This window comes from Coffea arabica, chromosome 8e (assembly GCF_036785885.1).
Source record: "Coffea arabica cultivar ET-39 chromosome 8e, Coffea Arabica ET-39 HiFi, whole genome shotgun sequence".
Taxonomy (NCBI): Eukaryota; Viridiplantae; Streptophyta; class Magnoliopsida; order Gentianales; family Rubiaceae; genus Coffea; species Coffea arabica.
In genome coordinates, this window is record NC_092324.1 from 38,919,007 (window position 1) to 38,940,483 (window position 21,477).

Consider the following 21,477-nt stretch of genomic DNA (forward strand, 5'->3'; position numbering starts at 1 on the left):
AGAAACAATTTGGAACAAACATTGCTTCTCAAAAAGATGAATGGGTAGCTTATTAAGATTGAACCAAACTAGAACTGAGGAGGATTCCCTGTCAACGTGAAAGTTTGTGGACCATTTAAATACACGCATAGGACACCCTACCACATACCAGATATTCCTTGTCCAGAAACGTAAGAAGTCAGCCTCATTGTGCAACCTGATCAGTACATGTTGCGATTCAAGAAGACCAACGGCGAATGCTTCCCGTAAATCTAGTGTTGTAAAGAACTTGCGCAAACCCTCCATAGATGGTCTACGTCTGGAGAAATTTCCAACCAAGGAAAATCGGAAAGGAAGCGCCAAAGACTCCATTGCAACTGCAGGAAAAGAGATAGCTAGTTCTCCACGATGGGTCATCATTGATGCCTTAACCTGAAGACAAGGCTGGGTTGCCGCAGAGGAGGAGAAGAGTTCAGAGAAGGCTTTCTTGCGGAATTCAGGAGAAGTAGAAGATGGGTGCCCACCATCCGAAGATGGGTGCCCACCATCCGAAGATGGATGGGTATCCCCGATAGCCATAGGAGTACAACAGCCTAGGGGACAAAAGGTCAAAAAATAAAAAGTGCCAGGCCTTTTTTATCAAAAGTGGTATCCATCAACAGTAGTGCTTCCAGCTTTCTAAGGAAAAGTGAAGGCACGCACAGTCAACTAATGATGACTGTCTCCTTCGGACAAGGATCCCAGATCCAGTTTGAGTGAAGACGATAGATCCCTGTTGCTGAAGTTGCTACCGGCTTTGCTGAAGACGAGAGGCGAAACGGTTGCTGCTACTCCTGAAGTTGGTCGACAAATGGGTAGTAAATGGTGGTGGCTGAATAGTGAAGACAACAGATCCTTGTTCCTGATGTTGTTGCCGGTTTTGCTGAAGACGAAAAAAGCTGCTACTACTCACACGAATGGACCAGAGGTGACTAATAAGGAATCGCTGATGGCCAACCAATAAGAAAGAATTGACTGCTGCTCCTTCCAGATTTCATTTGTACTCAATCCAGCCACATTTTAGTCCGTCTTTGAGTCCTTATTTCTAGTTTATAGTTGAGTCTTGTTAGTTTAAAACAAGTCCAAATCAGTCTTGGACTTTAAGATGTAAGGCTTGCCTCCTTTTGCGGCAATTATGATCCACATGATTCATTTTAAAGTGATTGATATCATAATTAATTGATTGGCATTTTGTCAATAATTAATTAACATCTCCCATTAAATAATGATTGGTGATTGATATCCTGATTAATTAATTGACATTTGATCAATAATTAATTAATATCTCCCATTTGTTAATGATTGATTGATATATTTGTTAATTGATATCTTATTCAATCAAATCAATCAATTAGTCAGAAAATATTATTTTCAGTTATGAATTTTGGTAAGATTTCCTTGATGGGAGGAAACATTAGGGATTTTGTATTTGCTAGTAAGGTTCCCTAGCCTAACCTATAAATAGTCTATGATATTCCATCAATTATACACTTTTGGGTTAGGCGTAGATTAGAAGATCCTTACTCTAAATTCTCCTTCTACTTTTTTCTTCGTCTACATATTTTGTTTTGTTAGAATAGACAAGAAGGAGTCAAAGATACAGGAAGAGATTGACTTGTGCTTAACAATAATGGTTAGAGGTAAGTGTATTTATATTGTCGCTGCATAGTACATTCATATATACATTATTAGTTTAACATGTGGTATCAGAGCCATAAGAGTTTTGGTGACATAAGTTGCTATGTCAAGGCAGTAAAGGAAGGAATTCTTATCAGTTTTCAAAGTCAATTCAACTCTTTCTCATGACAAACTTGACGAGTAGTCTAAGCCTTTTGGTGAATTCATATTTCATTTACAAACAAGCTAACAAATTTGAAAATCTAACTAATAGGTAATCTGTAATAAAAATATTAAAGCATATGAATTTCAAAGAAATAATTGGACAAGGTTACTATAATAAAGGCTTCTTGCTACAATAATTACATGTGAAAAACAAGGGACCCTTGGGTAGAAGACTATGATTATCCAATTCAAAAGTATATGTCATTTGTTGTTAAGAGAAGGAAACATTTTTGTCCAATTCATTATTTGTCCACTTATACATCCATACATACATATATACATGTACACACATACACATGCACACATACATATACATATATATGTATGCATGCATGCATACATACATATATACACACACATTCATATATACATCTGTAATAAAAATATTAAAGCATATGAATCTAAAAGGGTTAATTGGTCAAGGATAGTATAATATGGGCTTCTTGTTGCAATGGTTACTTAGGAAAAAAAGGGGACCCTTTGGGTAGAAGACTATGATTATCCAATTTAAGATAAAGTATATGTCATTTGTTGTTAAGAGAAGGTGTTGGGTGTCAAACCAACAAAAATAAAGATTCCTACTCTAATAATATGAATTCGAGTGTAGCAGTGAGTAGGGCTGTATCCACAGGGATTGGGTGATTTATTTCTTTATAAAGATAATAAATAAAAAGGGGGATCATGAGAAATTAAATAAATAGCTCACTTGAATAAAAATAAAGATTATTTTTATAGCATTGACTTATAGTCAAACTGCTCGAACTCTGTGAGATCGAATTATTTTTATTTATTTCTTTTATTCATTAGTATTTGTACATTTTTTGGTTTAACTTCTTATGATTATTTTGTTATTTGAATGTCAAGGACTCGATATTCGAATTAACCTAATAATCTACCACCAGATTAATTGATTGAATCCGTAATTGTTTAATCGATTAACACCAGTGGCGACTAGTGTGATTAGTTTCATGTTAGGAAAATGTATGATTTAATTTCAACAAACCCTCGTAGCGTGTTTGTTGGTTAGAATTGGACTTTTCTAATTCTTAATGCAATCGAGGAATTAAATTCTACGGTCGTACCTAGGGTTATTTCTTGGTTAAAGAAATAGTTAACGGTCGTACCTTGACTATCGAAAAAGTAAGGAAATGTTGATTGTTTATGGCGTGTATGATAACTATAACCAATCTAGTAATGAGTAATTGAATTATCTTTGCATCGATGATCAGTTGAATGGACCGTGTCTAAAAAATTGCACATTTGGCTAGAGTCGTATTGGTTATTGATTAATTCCTGTTTATTTCTATTAGTTGTTTCATTAGTTGGTTAATTAGTTATTTTATATTTTTCAAAAACCCCCCATGCTCTGAACTCTAGAAGAAATGAATTATCCCCAGTCCCTGTGGATTCGACCCTGCTTGCCACTGTCCACTAGTTAGTAATTTTGTCAGTTAGTCAATTCTGGAATATCAGATAAGCAAACTCTTCGGAGCCAAGGTAAATCAAATAACTCATTGCACATCCAGAGTCTCTGCTCCAGTACTTAGAATAGATTGTTGACTACTTTTGGTGGTAGTTAGATTTTTATTATTACCCAAGCTCGACAATCTGTCAATTGGATGATGAATTTTGAATATATGAAGAATTTTACAATTTTTGAGGAATTTAGTAGTTTAAATGGAACAAGTGCATGATGCATGTTTCTTGGTTTGGTTTCACTCCTAAATTTGTTATAATATGGTGATGTTATAATTACCTAGAAAAGGATACATGCTTATACTTCATAGTCAAGGTAATTATGGTGGTCATGTTACATGCATAAAAAAGTTTGCAAAGTGAAATGTTTCATTGTACCTTGAGAAATCTCTTGTCAATTTTAAATGGATAAATCACCAAGACAAAGGCGTAGAATTACATATTGCCATTTTATATTTATCATTGCCTTTGTTATTACCTTTGCATTTCTTGAACAATAGTAGTTTTTTCTCATTTTCACTTCTTAGATTTTTATTACTAATGGTTTACTAATGGTTACAAATGGAACTCATAAAGTTTCCTTTTTATAAAATTGCGGCAAATGGATCATAAACTTCATGGTAGATTGTGAAACTTCATATTTGTGCACTTCAATCATATCAATAGGGGAGTATTCATTTCTTTATCTTGGTTTCTCTTTTTACATATTGAGTACAATGTGTATTTTAAGTGTGAGGGGAGAATTGAGATTATATGCATTGTATGAGATTGACTGACTTGTTGGTTGAAAATATTGGACTTGTGCTTGGAAATGTTATTGTGCTTAGAAAATTTTCAAACTTGGATTTGTTGGCAGGGAGTTTTGTCTATTTATAAGGGAAAATTCTGCCAAAATTTTTCTAAAATCTTGTCCGAAATTATAAAATTGCCCCACAATATTTCAAATTTTTTCAATTTTATCCAAGGGTCACAAGTTCTATACCATTTGTAACTCATATTTCTTCTACTTTTGAGACAAATATATGTGGTTTGAAAACTTCATTTCTCATTTGACTTGGAAATGACTATTATGTGATTATAATTTATACATTTGTAAGAAAGTATATCTTGTAAAGTGGAGAAAATTATGCCTAAATTTTACAAATTTGATGAGATTTCTTCTCTTTATTTGATTTTACATAGTTGAGTGATAAATATGGTCAACAGTTGTAATACTCTTCTTATGATTATTCTTTTGAGTGAATAATTATTATCTTTACTTTGAAAAATAAAAGAAAAAAAGAAACGAAGAAAAAATGTAGAAAAAAGAGAAAAAAAAAGAATAAGAATTGTTTTACTCCAATAGTTCTTGTACTTAATAACCAGGAGTTTTCATCTATAAATGTCAACTTTTGCGTAAAACGGTATTTGAATTAAGAGTATGCAAAGCAACTTGAGAATGTGAAGTGTTGAGTAATCAGTGATCTTCATCTTAAAATGTCGATTTTTGTGTCAAAAAGCACTTTTACAACTTGAGTAATATTTAGCTATGTTATACGAATAAAATCCCTTGTTCCATTTGAGAAGAGAGATGATCATGGGTTTAGGAAGCATTGTCATTGACAATAGGAGTTACTTGCTTGTGAAATTGGAAAAGGATGAGGAATTAAATTGAACTAGTCACATTATGACATAATTGGCTCTCCTTTACTTGATATTATGAGTACTTGAACTTAATTGAGTGCTTGCATAATGGTTAAGGAAATGACGTTGAATTTTGCACATATGCTTAATTTCAAATTGTTGGATTGTAATTCTTACTTGCTTGAACTAGTCACATTATGACATAATTGGCTCTCCTTTACTTGATATTATGAGTACTTGAACTTAATTGAGTGCTTGCATAATGGTTAAGGAAATGAAGTTGAATTTTGCACATATGCTTAATTTCAAATTGTTGGATTGTAATTCTTACTTGCTTGAAGACAAGCAATAGTTCAAGCGTGAGGAAATTTGATAAGTGCATATTTTGTTTGTTTTAAGGGTGTTTTATTATTTTAGTTTTGGAGTATTTATTTACTTTTATAGCTAATGAACTAAGTTTTTAGTGAAGTTATGCATTTTATGGTTTAAGTGTCAAAAATTGTATTTCTATGGATTAAAATGGTGAAATTTTCATATTTTTTGTAGGTTTAATGATTCACTCATCAAATGGAGTGAATTGAGAAGATATTTGGATGATTTTTGATGATTTGAAGTGATTTAAAGAGAATATAAAGTGCAAAATGTTCAAAAGAGAGAATGCAATCAAGTATACAAGAAAGTAAGTTAAGGCAGCTTCAACACCTATTGGTATTTTGGCTATATATCTTGAGTTACAAGCATCGAATTGAGGTGATTCTTAAGCCATTTTGAATCTAACACATAGTTATATATTTCATATGGAGACATCAAAATTTAGTTCATGAGTTTTCTAAGTCAAAAAGTCGAAATACAGTTAGCCATTTTCATTGTCAAAAGCTAAAATAGAGTTTTGACTAGTCGAAGGTATTTTGGTCATTGATTGGTCCAAAGAGCTCTAAATTGGATGATTCTAGAAACATTGGAAAGCTAACAGAAAGAGCTACAATTGTGTCAAACCAACAAAAATAAAGATTCCTACTCTAATAATATGAATTCGAGTGTAGCAGTGAGTAGGGATGTATCCACAGGGATTGGGTGATTTATTTCTTTATAAAGATAATAAATAAAAAGGGGGATTATGAGAAATTAAATAAATAGCTCACTTGAATAAAAATAAAGGCAATAGCACAAAATTAAATAAAACTAAACCAAGAAAAGGCAATACTCTAGTCAAAAGTCTAATCTCCACTTTGGTTCATTTAACTGATCATCGTTGCAAAGGTAAAATCAATTATTTATAATAAACTGGTTATGGTTATCAACGAATTTTGACAACCTGCCTCTCCTTACTGTTTCGATAACCACAACAAGCTCTGTGACTATTTCTCTTGCCAATTAAGCAATCCTAAACAAACTCTTAGGTTTTAACATATAGACAGTATTAATAATTACAGAAGCTACCAATTCTAACTAACAAAAACACAAGTTCGGTTCATTTAAGTTAGATTATATATTCTCGTGACATAAATTTGAAAGTTTCTTCTACAATCAAATTATATCACTCACCACAAATACTAAAACCATCAAACAATTACGGATTTGATATTTTAGATGACAATAGATTATTCCGACAATTAAATAGTGGCTAATTATTTAATTATATAAAATAATCATAATCATGAATGAGCAAGAAATATATAAATACTCATAAATAAATGAAACAAATAAATCAAATTACATCTCACAGTATTGTTGAACCAAATTTCAATTATCTTTCAACTAGAAAAGAAACTAACCGCTCCTCATGATGGATTCACGGCCACAAAAAGTACTAGAGTTTATTGGAGAGAAAAAGAGAAAAGGAATAATTCTTGGACGAAAGAAACCCAAGGAGAAAAGTCGTCTCCTTTTTCCCCTCAGGCCCGACCAAAAATGTGACTCCCCCTAGTACCTACGGCTTCTTCTTTAAAAGGGATAAGAATCCTTTTCCGACTATAATTCTAATAAGTACTACTGCTAAATAAAACAAAAGATATTATTCCTAAAATAGTTAATCAATGTCTAGCCTATAAGGAAATCACAATCGTTTCTATTTGATGAGCAGAAATCTCGACCTATAGGGTCCACATCCAATCTCAAGATGTCCAGATTTCAAAGCGAAATAAGACGTGGTCACGCCTTATAAGGCATAGTCTTCTGAAAATTCAACTTTTATGGCTTTTTAATCCTTTTTCATAGCAATTTCCTAGAAGTAACACCAAAAATTAAATATTAGTAGAATCTAACAATTAACATCATATTTTAACAAAATAAAGGAGAAATTATTCACAGATTATGTGTGACAGCCCCACCTCCCCCTAAGGCGAACCAAAGGGTTCGGCGGACCGCCTGCCCAACTCTCGCCGGGACTCAGTCGTTCACTTCAACTCTCAAACAAAACCAGAATAAACCCACAAGAATAAATATAACGACTATCCAAAACTTATGTACATTACTATCTCAAAAGGGAGTACAAACATCGAATATACAAAGGTTCTCAATTCACCACACATCCAGCCCGTGCCAAGCACTAGGGCGAGAACCATTACAAAATCAAAGAACTAGACTAGGCTAGTCTATACAGAGCTCTCGTCCTGCTCGCCGTCCCCTGTTAAGGAAAACAAAACTAAAGGAATGAGCTAAAAGCTCAGTGAGGTTCCGAACACATAATCAAACAATCAATCCAATACATTCACTACATATCACCAATAATTCAATATACATGTACAATATAAAGCGATAAACACATTCATTAAAAGGATACGGGCTCACAGGGAGCCATTCATTCGCTCGTTCATTCGTTCTCCTGTCATTTCCCCTTATTCCTCCAATCATTTGAAAATGTATTTTTGTAAGTAAAACCCTCGTTCGTTCATTCATTTCGTTCACCCCCTTCCTGGACGTTGGCCAGGCTCCACCAGAATTCAAGATAATACTCGAGTATACCAAATTCACCCAGGGTCACCATATCGCCCGACCGAGTCCGCTTCTGACTCGAGTCGATCGGTAACGAAGGGCAAGACCCAGTTCAGCCAAAAGGCTTACATACATGCGCATATAATCGTTCAATCATTGAAAATTTCACAATCATTTAGGTCGAGTGCGATAAAGTACACACTCGCCTAGAAAACTCGTTTTGGAAATCATTAAGAGCAATTAACACATTACTAAACAATAACAACAAGTCATGAAGTCAAGGAAAATATAGCAACAAGGAACACTCACCTATTTAAGCAAAATAACGTCCAAAGTTTCCTTCCAGATACACCCTCAATCACCAAGGTATCCTAATATAATCAAACGAACACATTATGCTTCAACCATCAAAGATATAAGTGAGTCAAAGAAAAGTCGCATACGTACTAGTACAAAGTATAAATATGATTTTGGTAGTGAAAAGAGTACATTGAAACCAAAGGACATAAGTAAAATATTTGTAAACTTAGACTCACTTGTAAAACTTTAAAATCGCTATTTGAGTCGAAGTGGCAAAGAAAACGTAAATACCCTAGATGGTTCGCGTGGTATTCGCTCTCAAGCCTTACTCAAGTCGCAAGTATATCGACCTAGTTCTCGAGCGTAAATTTGGGCAGCACGCCCTTTGTATTTACCTATTTTCCAGCCATTTATGGCTTCATTATTTTCCTCAATCAATCCCAAAGTCACACACAAAATCATCTCATTCAATAGCCATTCCATAGGCTCCAAGTCATACAAGTACAAAATCAAGCTAGGAGCATGTGCGGAAATGAAGGTTGGGTTGGAAAACAAAAGACAGATTTGATGTTGTTTTGCGTAACGGATACAACCGAAACTACGCTTATCGGATTGGGGTGCAATTTATACCGTTTCGAAGCTAAGACAGAGGGCTACAACTTTTATGAAGACAACTCAGTCCATTTTGTAGTGTATCTAAGTCAAAATTCCAAATTACAGAACCCGCATCTCACAATCAGACTAGTTAACTGCACTATGATTCAACGACAATAACTCAGGCTGCCGAAGTCCGATTGAGGTGTATCTTATGGAGTTTCGAAACCAAGACATATACCTACATTTATTATGAAGAACTCTAAAGCTAAATCATGCATTTTTAGAGTCAAAAATTGAAATTTCCACGAAGATAGAAAACTGTCCGCGAAAATAGGGGTTATGGGCAGTCAAGGGTTTTTTGGTTATTTCACAGGTTATGTTGATCCAATTGGGCTGAAATTTTGTAGGTAACTATAAAACATCATTCTCTACAACTTTCATGTTTTATGCTAAGGCTAGTTCAGCCTCTAACATGGTGAAATAGAACCGGGCAGAAGCAGGGCAGGTTATCATCCAAGATGGAATTTATGCTTACAAACCAGAAATTTCTTTAGGCCAAGTAAACTAACATCTAAACACTAGCTATTTCACATATCAAAGCTATCAAACCATAACTAATTATTAATCTTCATATTAGGGCAGAAAATTCACCAAGAAACTGAAATTTTCATAAACCTACTTCAACCCATATAATTCTTTCACAAAATTACTAATTCAACAACTATAACCACAAATTGCCCATTAATTGAAATAAGGAATGAGTTTCTTGACAATTTACCTTATCTCCCTAAGAAAGATGGTAGCTTAGGCTTTGTCCTCCAAAAATAACTCCACAACACCTTGGAAACTACTTGGGAAGTAAGTTTTATGGAGTAGTTTGCAAATTAATCGGTTGAAACTCAAGATTTGGGCAAGAAATTGAAGTGAAAGATGAAGATTTTCTCTCTCTTTTGCTCTCCAAATTTCGGCCAGCTCTAGGAGGAAATGAAGATGATCTTGGTCAAATTTTGAGTTTAGTAAAGGTGGAGGAAAAATAGTCAAAGTCCAACACCAACCAAATCGCGACACTTGGCACCTTTTGTTTTCAAACTTATCCTCTTGTCTCTCAATGGTAATCTATCTAACTAACCTCCAATTATCTCCTAGCACCTTGTACAGTAATATCCCCTTGTGTACGTTTCACTTATTTATCGAAAATTTATCGCACTTACCGCACTAGCGGGTTCCACGTCCTTACTACACGCCAAACGTATCATGAACTATCTTATACTGGAAAAATAATTTAAAATATAGGCTTGCTTATAAAAATCTATGGAAATTCAATATAATAAAATATAGTACGAAAATACATGAACGAAAATAAAATTAAACGATTAAAAATAAGACAAATTTTCGAGTCCTCACATTATGTGCACAATTAGCCACCTAACAGAAGAAAACATTTTTTTTTTCAAATTCATCATCTGTCCACTTATGCATATACATAGACATATATATATACGTATACATATATGCATGCATACATACATATATATACACACACATATATATGTGTGTGTATATATATATGTGTGTACACATATACATATATATACATATACATATACATATTACATATATATGCATGCATATATATGAATACATATATGCATGCATACATGCATACATATACACACATATATGTGTGTGTATATGTATATATGTGTGTATACATATACATATATATATACATATTACATATATATATGTATATATATGTATGTATGTATGTACGTATGTATTTGTGTATGTGTGTGTATTACTGATGACGTATTGGTCTAATGATTATAATTGAGACCTTAGGTTCTGAGTTCAAATCTCCCTGCTCCCTCCCCGCTTCTCAAGTCCCACCCACTTCCTTGTTGGAAAAAAAATTAATGTGTGTCTATATGTATATATATTTTGGTGTTCACTATAATCAAACTTTTTTACCTCATGAAAACGAAAGGAGGAATTTGTAGCTAATAGATTTGATTTCCTCGCTTATCCTTACATGTGACGAGATGAAGTTCTGTCCAATAGATCAATCAGTTTTCTTTTTAAGAAAATACATTAAAAGAGGCAGAGAAAACCATGTATTAACTTTTGTATAGTTTTTTTTTTTTTTTTTGGAGCATTCAACTATGTTGAATAACATTTGGCTCACTTTTCTAAAGTTACTTTTAAAATTGTTTTGGATACCCGAGTAGAAAAGCTAATTAGCATAGGGATGACAGTGAGTCGGGTACCCTCAAAAATCCTTCTTACTGAATCCTAATCTGCATATCTAAATCTTTTACCAAACCCTATTGAGTAACCTTATAGGTTTTAATTGTCATTATCAAATCCTCTTGTTTCACGGTAGGATTAACAATCAGATACTTTCCAATCGCTAATCTGAATAGTTTAAAAGAAAGGAACCAACATATATTAATTAAAATCAATGCACATCATTTTAAATCAATACACTACATTAAATTTTAAACTTGAATAGAGCTATACAGAATTTCAATGTTTTATGAAATAACAAAGTAAATTTAACAATCTTTCAAAATAAAATTCAAACAACCATATCATATTTTCCAACAATTAGTTGTATATAAAACATGATAAATAATAGTCTATAAGATAAACCTGCGTTCTAACTAAATATAAATTAAAGAATAAGAGGATTTTTATAGAGGTATCAATTCCTGGACACATACACACACTCACACAGATAATATACATACATACATATATAAATATATATATTTGTCGAATAGCAAGTATCAAATTTTTAAAATTCTCTTACCAAATCCTACCAGGTGACTCGCTGATAACCCTTCATCAATACTAAACCCTCATGGATTATCTATCGGCTATCCCATTGGATTAACCATTGAATGGAGTACCCACAGTTATTGGGGTATCGGGTTTTTCCCTACCATCTACCATCCCCTAGATTAGTGCACTAATTTTTATGTTCTCAGAGTTTCCAACAATTATGATAGTAAAAGTATAGTATTTTTCATTTTTCTAGGTACAACTATTGAAATTTTCTTGAGTATTCGAAAAGCATGCAGTGGATTTGAAATCCAACAAACTCCACTGTGACAGAGAAATATTCAAACAATAGCTACAAATTACAAATCAAGGAAACAAATTATTGTAGTTTAGAAATATTTTATTTGTTGAAGTTCTAGACTCACTTCTCGAGTATTCTGCATTTTGGAACTCTCCTACAATCATATATATATATATATATATATATATATTCCTGCCATCTATACATATTGCTTTAATTTATTTGATTGGATTTAAATTGTTTTATTTTTGTTAACAACAACTGAGATTGGGGATATTTCTAGAGTAATGTTCTTGGTAGAGCAAATTATCCACAAATGCTAAAATTATTTTCAATCAGTTAACTCCATATATTCTTTTTTATTTTCTATAGATCCATTAAGCACTAATTATTTCTCTTCTTCTCTCTCCAATTAAATTTTTTCCCTATTGACTTACATTATTCTCCATCTCTATCTCTCACGTTAATTCATCAATTATTTTGATGATTTGATAAATTATTTTTGGCTTTAATAATTTCTCAAATATTAATTCTACATGCTCTTATATTTTTTTATTTTTAAAATTTTACTTAAAAGGTTCTTTTTTCATGCACAATATAATTTAAGTGAAAATAAATAATAATATAAAATAAAAATAATTCGAAAAAATAGCCTTACTTTCTCTTCAATATTCATGGGATATAGAACGTAATGTAATTTAAAATTATTTTCATCTAATTATTAGAGAATACGAATAGTTGATAGAAATCAAGTCTTACATGATAAATATGAATATTTGATAAAAGAAAAAAGTCAAGATTTACATGACAAGTATAAAAGAGAAAAAGATGATAATATTTTGATAGTATTAGTTGCTTAGAGACATGATAAACAAGCAGAATTTAAAAGACAAATGCATGTTGCATATCAAAAAAAATCATGCCAAAGTATTGAGTTACAATGACATAATAATAATAATAATAATAATTTTAAGCTGAAGTTAGTTGGAGTTACATGAAGTTCTATTTGCAAAAAATAAATAAATGAATGAATAAAAATTTTAGAACTGAATAAAAAAGCAAGATTGCATAGAACCACAAAGATATAAGAAACTATTAAGGTAAAAACTATGTTATTTAATTATAAAATAATAGATCTATTAATGTATGAGTGAGAAAGAGAGAGAGATGAGAATAATAGGAAGAAAAGTAAGAGACGATAACAGAAAATACTTAATTAGAGAGAAAAAATGAATAATTAATGCATAATGAATCCTAAAAAAATCAATGAATATATATAAAGTCAATTGATTGAGGGTAATCTTGGCATTTGAGTAACATGCACCCTAGCAGGAAGATAATTGCTCTGACAATATCTTGCCAACAACTAATCGCAAGCACCTTCTACTAAGTGATGTACTATTTTTGTTGACAATGATCAATCACCACTTTGCTATCCTTAATTTAGGTTCTTCCTATGTTTAATTTTGGTCATATTTTAGAATACTAACGAAGTTTACTAATGACAATTAATCAACACTTTGCTATCCTTAATTTTCGTATTTATATAAAGTAGGAAAATTATATACATTTCCTTATGTCCAAAATTAATCACCTTTCCCGCTCTGAACATTTTCATTATGGACTTGCTATTAGCATATCAATCAACCTACCATAGATGGAAAAGAACAACTAAACCATTTAAATTACTTCACCTATACTCATGGCAAGTCCCGGATTCACTCAAGAGGAAACCAAGTAATGCAGAGTTACGTTGTTCTTGCGCCTTACCATTTCAATTTATGAAAAATAATATACAATATTTTCTTTCTTTTTTTAATCTTTGCTTTATTTTCTTTTCATGAGATAATAATAAAATATTATTGAACATGTTATGATACTTCTTCTCTTCTTACCAAAAATATTGTCCGGAATATGTGCGAGTCTATTAGATTATATTGGTTTCTAAATTAATTTTAGATTGAATTTTTGTTACAATTTGCTTATCATGAATTTGTTTAATTACCTTCACTTTATATTGAATGTTGTTTATTTAGTGCTTTTACCTAACTCTCATTTTGTTTAGTCTATTTCATATCCTTTTCAAAATTTGGCTCATTTTAAGTTTTGCATATAGTATATCATTTTTCCATTCTCAAACAATATTTGAATTGTTAATCCAAAAAATAGTTTATCTATTTAAATAAAAATTTAGATTTTTAAAATTTATGTTGCAATATTTAATGGATAAATTATATATAACCCCCTGTGATTTCATCTATTATCACATGACCCTAACGTTTCAAAATGTCCATCTCATCCTCTATAGTTTTATGTAAAGTGAAAATTTGATGAAAAATAACCTATATAACATCGTTAATTGAAATGTCAATAGTATCCTTACTTCAGTGCTAAATTAATCGATAGTTCAACTACCTTGTATAAAAGTATAAGAAATTATGTGGATAAATATAAAAATCATAGGGTAGTAAAATGGATATTTATACAAACTATAAGGATGTTACATGGAGATTAAAATTTTATCACACACACTTTTAGAACGCGTTTGGTATAAACCCATGACTGATTGTGCATTCAACCTATTTTTTAATTTTACATAAAACCATGAGGGGATTAGATGGCTATTTTGAAACTTTATGAGAGAGCGGCCATAAGTAATTTATCCATATTTAATTGTGTTGCTGAATACAAAATGACCCATGCAAATGCACAAGAAAGAAACTAGTTATATATAAAGTTAGAGTCTCATGACAATTTATTCTCCCTCCTTCCAAGACACTTAATTTCCCTTTTTATTAGTATACCCTTTTTTTTGAAGTGTTTAACCTATAAAATTTTATCCTTGACATTTTATTAAAATCAAGGGATATGGATTTAATTTGCCCACTTATTTCCTTGAAAACAAGCCAATCAAAATTTTAGTAATATGTTTGTTAGCTCCCCATTTAGGTATTCCAATTTTTTGTGGTGACTTCATAATTACAAGATAGGACAGGAGCTGCTAAAAATTATACAAAAATTCATTCAGCATCTCTCGGTGGAGATATTTCAAGGGCTACAAAGGGATATACGTCAACAATTGAATGATGTGGTGAGCTACCACAAAATTTTCTCTAAATTTTCCTCCTCCTCTCGTGTTTGACTCTTTACTATGAATTGAAATTTGTACAATGAATTTTAAGTAAAATCATGTCCCATCTTATGATAATATTCAATTTCAATTCTTATGGGGAATTAAAAACGTCTCCATGTGCTGTCCGTAAATGTATTTTAGACAGAATTGCCTTTACTACAGTAAAAACTCTCCCTAATCTGTCATGAATTTTGATTCTTACTCTTCTCAACTGAATGTAGTAACAAAGTACCCTATACATAAACCACAAATTTTGGTTACAAAAACAAAAAAAACAATTGGACATGAAACTAACAAATAAGCACTCAATTCATTAAACAAACAAACTACTAAAGCTTTACTAACATAAAAACTTGTAAAGTAATTCAATCTCTACAGAGTGTGGTTTAATTACATCTAACAAATATTTATCTGCTAAACACATTTTTGTTTTTGATCTTATAGTGGGAGGCATGGTTGACAAAGTCGTTGAATATGAATTTTGATGAGGCAACATTGCTGGTACACATCATAAGCCTTTCTACTGGAACTATAGTCTTCTTAAATGGCATGCTATACAATGATGAGTACAAGCATATGTCAAACCAGACAAACAAGGTTTGTCGTCGGCTTCGCCAATATCAGAAAAACCAGAAGGTATGCCAGTCTAACTATGATACAAAAGTTTATTACTTTTCTAGTCTAGTGCTACTTTTATTATTATTATTTTTTTGGTAAACTCCTCAACGGATGTCAGCCTTGATTTTATTAACATGAAAAGAAAAGTGAATAAAGAGGACATCGATTTAACCTCCATTGCATGATTGAAAGTAATAAAAAAGGAGTATTACTTTCTTACATTAAAGAACCTTGTATAAGGAAAACTTATATTTCCAATCAAACTAAGGCAAGAAGCTGTGAAGGAAGTTGTGAAGAAGACATTGTACATAGATACGGTGCCAAAAGGTGTAATTCATGTTTTTCTGTTTTATAAACGTTTGTGCAATTGGATTGTGGAAGAGGGATTGACGGCTGTGAAAATCAAAAGCCCTTCTAAAGACAAAAATTAAGTCCTTAACCGTTATGGTATAAAATCAAAAGCACTTCTAAAGGCAAATTCGTACTTTGTATGTGCGCTTACATTGGAAATGTGTATAGTTATTAGTAGGAGTTCGATGGAAGTTGTTTCATTGAAAGTCGCCGCGAGAATGAAGGGAAAAGTGAGTAATTTAGGACTTAAATCAAAGAAGAACAATTTTGACAAATTATAATTTACCTAATGACAGAAAAAATACGATGATTACATTATTTTTTTTATAGGTAAATGTTGCTGTTTTTTTTTTTTGGCGGAAGTTGCTGCGTTTCCACTTGTTTATTAATCCAAACCAAGTGCACTATGACCATTAGGATATTGATATAGATAGCTCAGAGATGAATGCTGGTAGTATAAACTCTCCAGAGATTGAAGCAGGCATGCAAGAACTTGTGCAATTGGTAATTAAAAGACCCTCCGAGAGGGTACCAGAGACAGTCAAGCAAACATTTCTGATAGTGGCAAAAACATTCTACTACGCTGCCAATTGCTCCGTTGAGACTAGGAATATTTATATCTCTAAAATATTCTTTGAACCAATTGTGTAGCGCTAATGTGTGATTTTCCAGAATGAAGTCTTTTGGGGAAACCAATTGGAAAACTGAAGATTGAAATTTAATTGTGCTACATATTGCAAACTTAAGTTCTTTTTGCCTCATCTTACAGATATCTAGTAGCCAAACGATTTAATGTTAAAAATTGTGAGAGACAATCAACTCCAACATTAATTTTATGATGATACAGTCTGCAAAAATCTTGGGACACTTGGCGGTGTCAGACAAGTTACAAAATTGTGTGTCATTAAGGGATGTAAATAGGTTTGCTTGCTGCTTTTAGGGTTTTGTTTAGTTCATGGGATTATCAATATTGTATCATCTCATGTTGGTTGTTTTTTATTTATTGAATTAGGCATCTCATTAAATTAGATTAATCCCCCATTTATGCGATATAATAATCCCATGAAGGAGATGGCATTAGTTATCCCGAAATGAATAAAAGGTGAAATGATAAATTGTTACAGACTTACACTACTAATAAAATAACTCTGCGCTCTGACAACTGTATAACCCTACCCTTTGACTATAAAAAGAACACAATTTTGGACTAATTTAACCATATTAATAATATAACTAAATAATGGACTAATTCACCCTCACTGATAACAAAACTAAATTTTTAGACCAACTTTCCCTTAATAATAACAAAACCAAAATTTTTAGACTAATTAGCCCTAACTATTTGATAATATAAACATACTTTCTGGGTCAATTTTTGTTCATAGATGTTTATCCATATCAATTGAGACTTGTGACCAAAAAATTTTGTAAGCTCCCAAAACAAGAACTTCTATGTTGGCTTGAGCGCCAGGCCCAAATTAAGATTGCATATGTGAGGGCCAAAATTAGTCCATTTATTTATAAATAGTTTGGGTTAAAATCGAACAAATGTAGATTTAACTAGTCTGGATTATACACACAGACATGTGCGTGTGTTTACGTACTATACTACGTGTTATGCCCCATTCAAGCGGACTGAAATGGGTCAAAACTCAACTGATCCTTTAATTGACTCCAAATTAAGGCTCAAGCTTGGCAACAAAATTATAAACAGAATCAATGTTCCAATGTTCTCATCAGTCATGGTAGTTTCTATAATGCATTTATGTATATTATTTATAAATTAACTGTTGCATTAGTGAATGAAACAAATTACTGTAGAGTTGGTGTATTTTGATGTATAAATTAGAATACCACCTCATTCCATGTCCAATTAAATATAGGATGAGATCGCTTCCTAACATGCTTCATATCTAGAATCAATAGGTATTATTTATCTGATGATTATGTTAGGGTAGGAGCTGAATTCGGATTAGGAAGAAGGAAAAAAGGCCAAGAAATTAATAAGAGGAATCAGAGAGAGAGAGAGAGAGAGAGAGGAAAGAAATGAGGTGTACAATGGAAATTACTGAATTGATGCTGTACAATGGAAATTACAGTAACTAACTAACTAACTACCAATCAAACAAGTCAGTTATTTGAAATGCCATGTCAGCTAATTGGTACAATCAAATTCCCCTTGATCAAAATGATTTAATGGTCATAACAATACCCACCCCTTACAGAATCCTGGGATTGAGCTAAAAATTCTGGGAACTGGGATTAAATGACAGAGACATCCTCCCAATTCTGGGATTAAGCCACTTGACCAGCACCTGTGCCACCTTCTATATATCTTCCTCTGGTAATGGTTCTGGCATCCAAGACTATCTTTGGAGCAACCTTCAGTTGGCCATCACTAGTTGTCGAAGGAGGGTCTACTGTAACCAGATGGTTGTTGGTTGATGGTTTCAACAGGGAGACACGAAAAATAGGATAGATTGAGGTCCATTTTTACCAATTTATAAGCTGCATTGCTCACCTTTTGCAAGACTTTATAAGGCCCATAGTATTTGGATGATAGCTTCAATTTCCTCCTTAGAGCCACTGAAGTTTGTCTGTAGGGTTGGAGTTTCAAATAAACCCAATCTTCTGCCCCAAAGTGGTGTCTTTCTAACCTCTGCCTATTTGCAAATTGTTTCACTCTATTTTGAGCCACTTCCAGATTATGTTTTAGCACCTCATCATTGCATTGCATTGCTGTCTAGTTTCCATCCAATTGCTAGCTGGGAGGAGAGTAACCATATAAAGCCTGGAAAGGAGTCATCTTAATGGCAGTGTGGAAGTTGGTGTTATACCACCATTTAGCCGCTGTTAACCATCTGGAAGCTCATGCATCTTAAGTAAGTTTCAAGGCACCTTATTCAACCTCTCTGTCTGACCATCAGTTTGAGGGTGATAAAAGCTGGGAAATTGCTCACCTTTGGCAATCTTGTCCCTGTCTGTCGCTATACTCAAAGGATGCCCTAGCAATTTATAGATATTCTCAAAGAATAAGATTGCCACAGTATGTGTAGAATACTTAACAGTGAGTGCTGCAAAAGAGATATTTGGAAAATCTATCTATTAATACCAAGATTCCATCATAACCACCAGATCATGGTAATCCATCAATAAAGTCCATTGGGATATGCTGCCAAGCTTGGTTTGGTAGAGGCAGGTGCTGCAAAAGAGATATTTGCAATTTTGTGCTTTGCTTCTTTTGCAGACATCACATTGCTGCACCCAATGGTCTACCTCTTTCTGCATAGCTGGCCAAAAAAGAAATTGGCTTTGAGCATCTGATAGGTTCCCACTGATGTGAATCCAGTTGCCTACCTTTGCATTCTCAAAGGTCTTAACTAAGTGTTCAACCAAACCATTCGAGCGGATCTTTAAGTGTGTGTAAGGTTTCAATTCAAGCTTTAGTCGTTGTTTTTAAAGAGAAAGAAGGAGCTTATAAGTACATTGAGAGCTAGCCAACCGAATTTGAGAACTAGCCAACCGAAACCTTAATTCAAGTTGAAGAAGTCGGTGATGATCCGCTCCAAGAATCCTCGTTGGTTGAAGGTTCATTCATGGATCTAGTCTTTGCTTGTTTTGTCTCAAAGTCGATTGTGCCATGTTAGGTCATTTTACTTGGACTGGCTTCCTTAGTCGTGTATTTAATCTTTTGCATAGTTTGTTTCTTGCATAAATTCGGTCTAAGCTCATGTTGAGTATTGGATCCGATTTAGCTTAATAGTTGGTTGTCTAGCTTAGTTAATAAAATTGTGCAACGGATCTTCTGTCTCACTTTTTATTATATTATTATTTCTCTTTCATAAATATATTATTTTATTTTATTTTTTTGTTTTCTTTATCTAGTAATGCTGTATCTCTGATTATATTGCTGAAAGAAATTAAGAAACCACAATAACATGAATTCATGCATGCATTATGCATATGTAGTGATATTTTACCTATTCTTTTTCCTTTAATTTTTTCTAGGCCTCAAAAAAATCTAATTGAAACTTAGCGTGGCAATTCTAAAAAATAATAATAATTAGTGTAGATGAATAAGTTTCAAGCAGGTCTGAAAACTAAGGAATCTTCTCAGTCAGATACGCATGCGAATGAGTGGGCAGACGGCCTTATAAGTTATAAGGTATGAATTGGGCTATGGTTGGGTTTTTGGTTCTGTCAATTCGTTCTTTACCACTATTTTTTTTTGGCAGAATTTTGAGCCATTTGGATATATAGACTGAAAGCAACGTGCGACTGGGAAGTCAGGAAAGTGATAGTAGAAACTAGAAAGGTACTCCGAAGTCACTGTGGATTGGATGGAGGTGACAGCAGTGGAAAGCCCACATTTGATCTAAATTAGGAGATCAATAGCCTAATGATGCAAAAAGGCAGTGCCGGATCCAAGATGAGAAGAGGAAGGCAACAAGAGTTGCAGATCAAGTCTTACTCTATGATTTAAAGGATCACGGGCAATATTATTAAACTCAGCCTGGCCTGACAGCTCAAACGATAAATTTGATGAACTGGCCGATTTTATAAAAATTTTGTGAAGATGCTTAAGTGAAGGTTTGCACATGAGACCTTACGTGTAGAAGTAGAATGCAATCACCACTGTTCATTTGTTAATTGTTTTGTTCTTCTTATATTATATTTTATATTCTTATTCTTATTTTATTTTTCTAAAACAAAATTTATTTGAAATCTTTTGATAACATTTTATTATTTCCCAAACTCTATAAGTTATGAAATGGATTTAAAAAAATAAAATATTACACAATTCATTTTAAAGGCAAATATCGTTCTTAATAAACTTTTGCACTTAAAATTCATAAATAAACTAAATAATTACACTTAGATAAAATTTTATACTTAAAGTTTGGAGGATTATTAATTAAATTTAGGTTGTTAATTCTTTAATTCTTATAAGAATTAATGATTCTATAATAAATTAGACTAATGGTATAATTTATTATAGTTTCAACCATATCAAAAATTATGAGACGTAATATTTAAATAGATTTAGTGATCCACCGGTTTGACCACTCACCCACTGGTTGAACCAATAACTTGTTGATTCACCTTATTTGCCGGGTTTAATAACTATAATCACAGGTGTAGACACCAATTTTTTTTCAAAAAATTTTGTAAATTTTTTATGATTATGTCTTTGTTTATATCATTATTTAAATGATCATTTTTATTTTTATTTTTGCAAGAAAAAGCTGAAAAGAAAAGAAAAAAAGAAAAACCAGAAAATCAAAGAGACCTTCCTACGCGGGCGTGCAAGCCAAGCACGCATCACCTTCTTGCTTGGTTCATACCAGAAGCAAGAAATAGTACAAAGAGCTGCAACTGGTCCCTTTAGCAATCAAAATGCATTTTTTCTTCTCATTTTTTCTTGCTTTCCAAGTTAGATTGGTATGGGACACCTCATCACTGGATTCTTATCAAGAAAAACAACTGTAAAAATGGATCA

At 32.5% G+C, this 21,477-nt stretch overlaps 1 protein-coding gene across 1 annotated transcript; it reads left to right on the top strand.

The window, feature by feature from the left end:
* The first annotated feature begins 829 nt into the window (after nt 1–829).
* Nucleotides 830–16,628, top strand: LOC140012762 (copalyl diphosphate synthase 2, chloroplastic-like). Its single transcript, XM_072061059.1, has 3 exons — nt 830–946; nt 15,453–15,644; nt 16,395–16,628. Exons 1-3 carry the CDS (start codon nt 830–832, stop codon nt 16,626–16,628), a joined length of 543 nt encoding a protein of 180 aa, XP_071917160.1.
* The last annotated feature ends 4,849 nt before the right edge of the window (nt 16,629–21,477 follow it).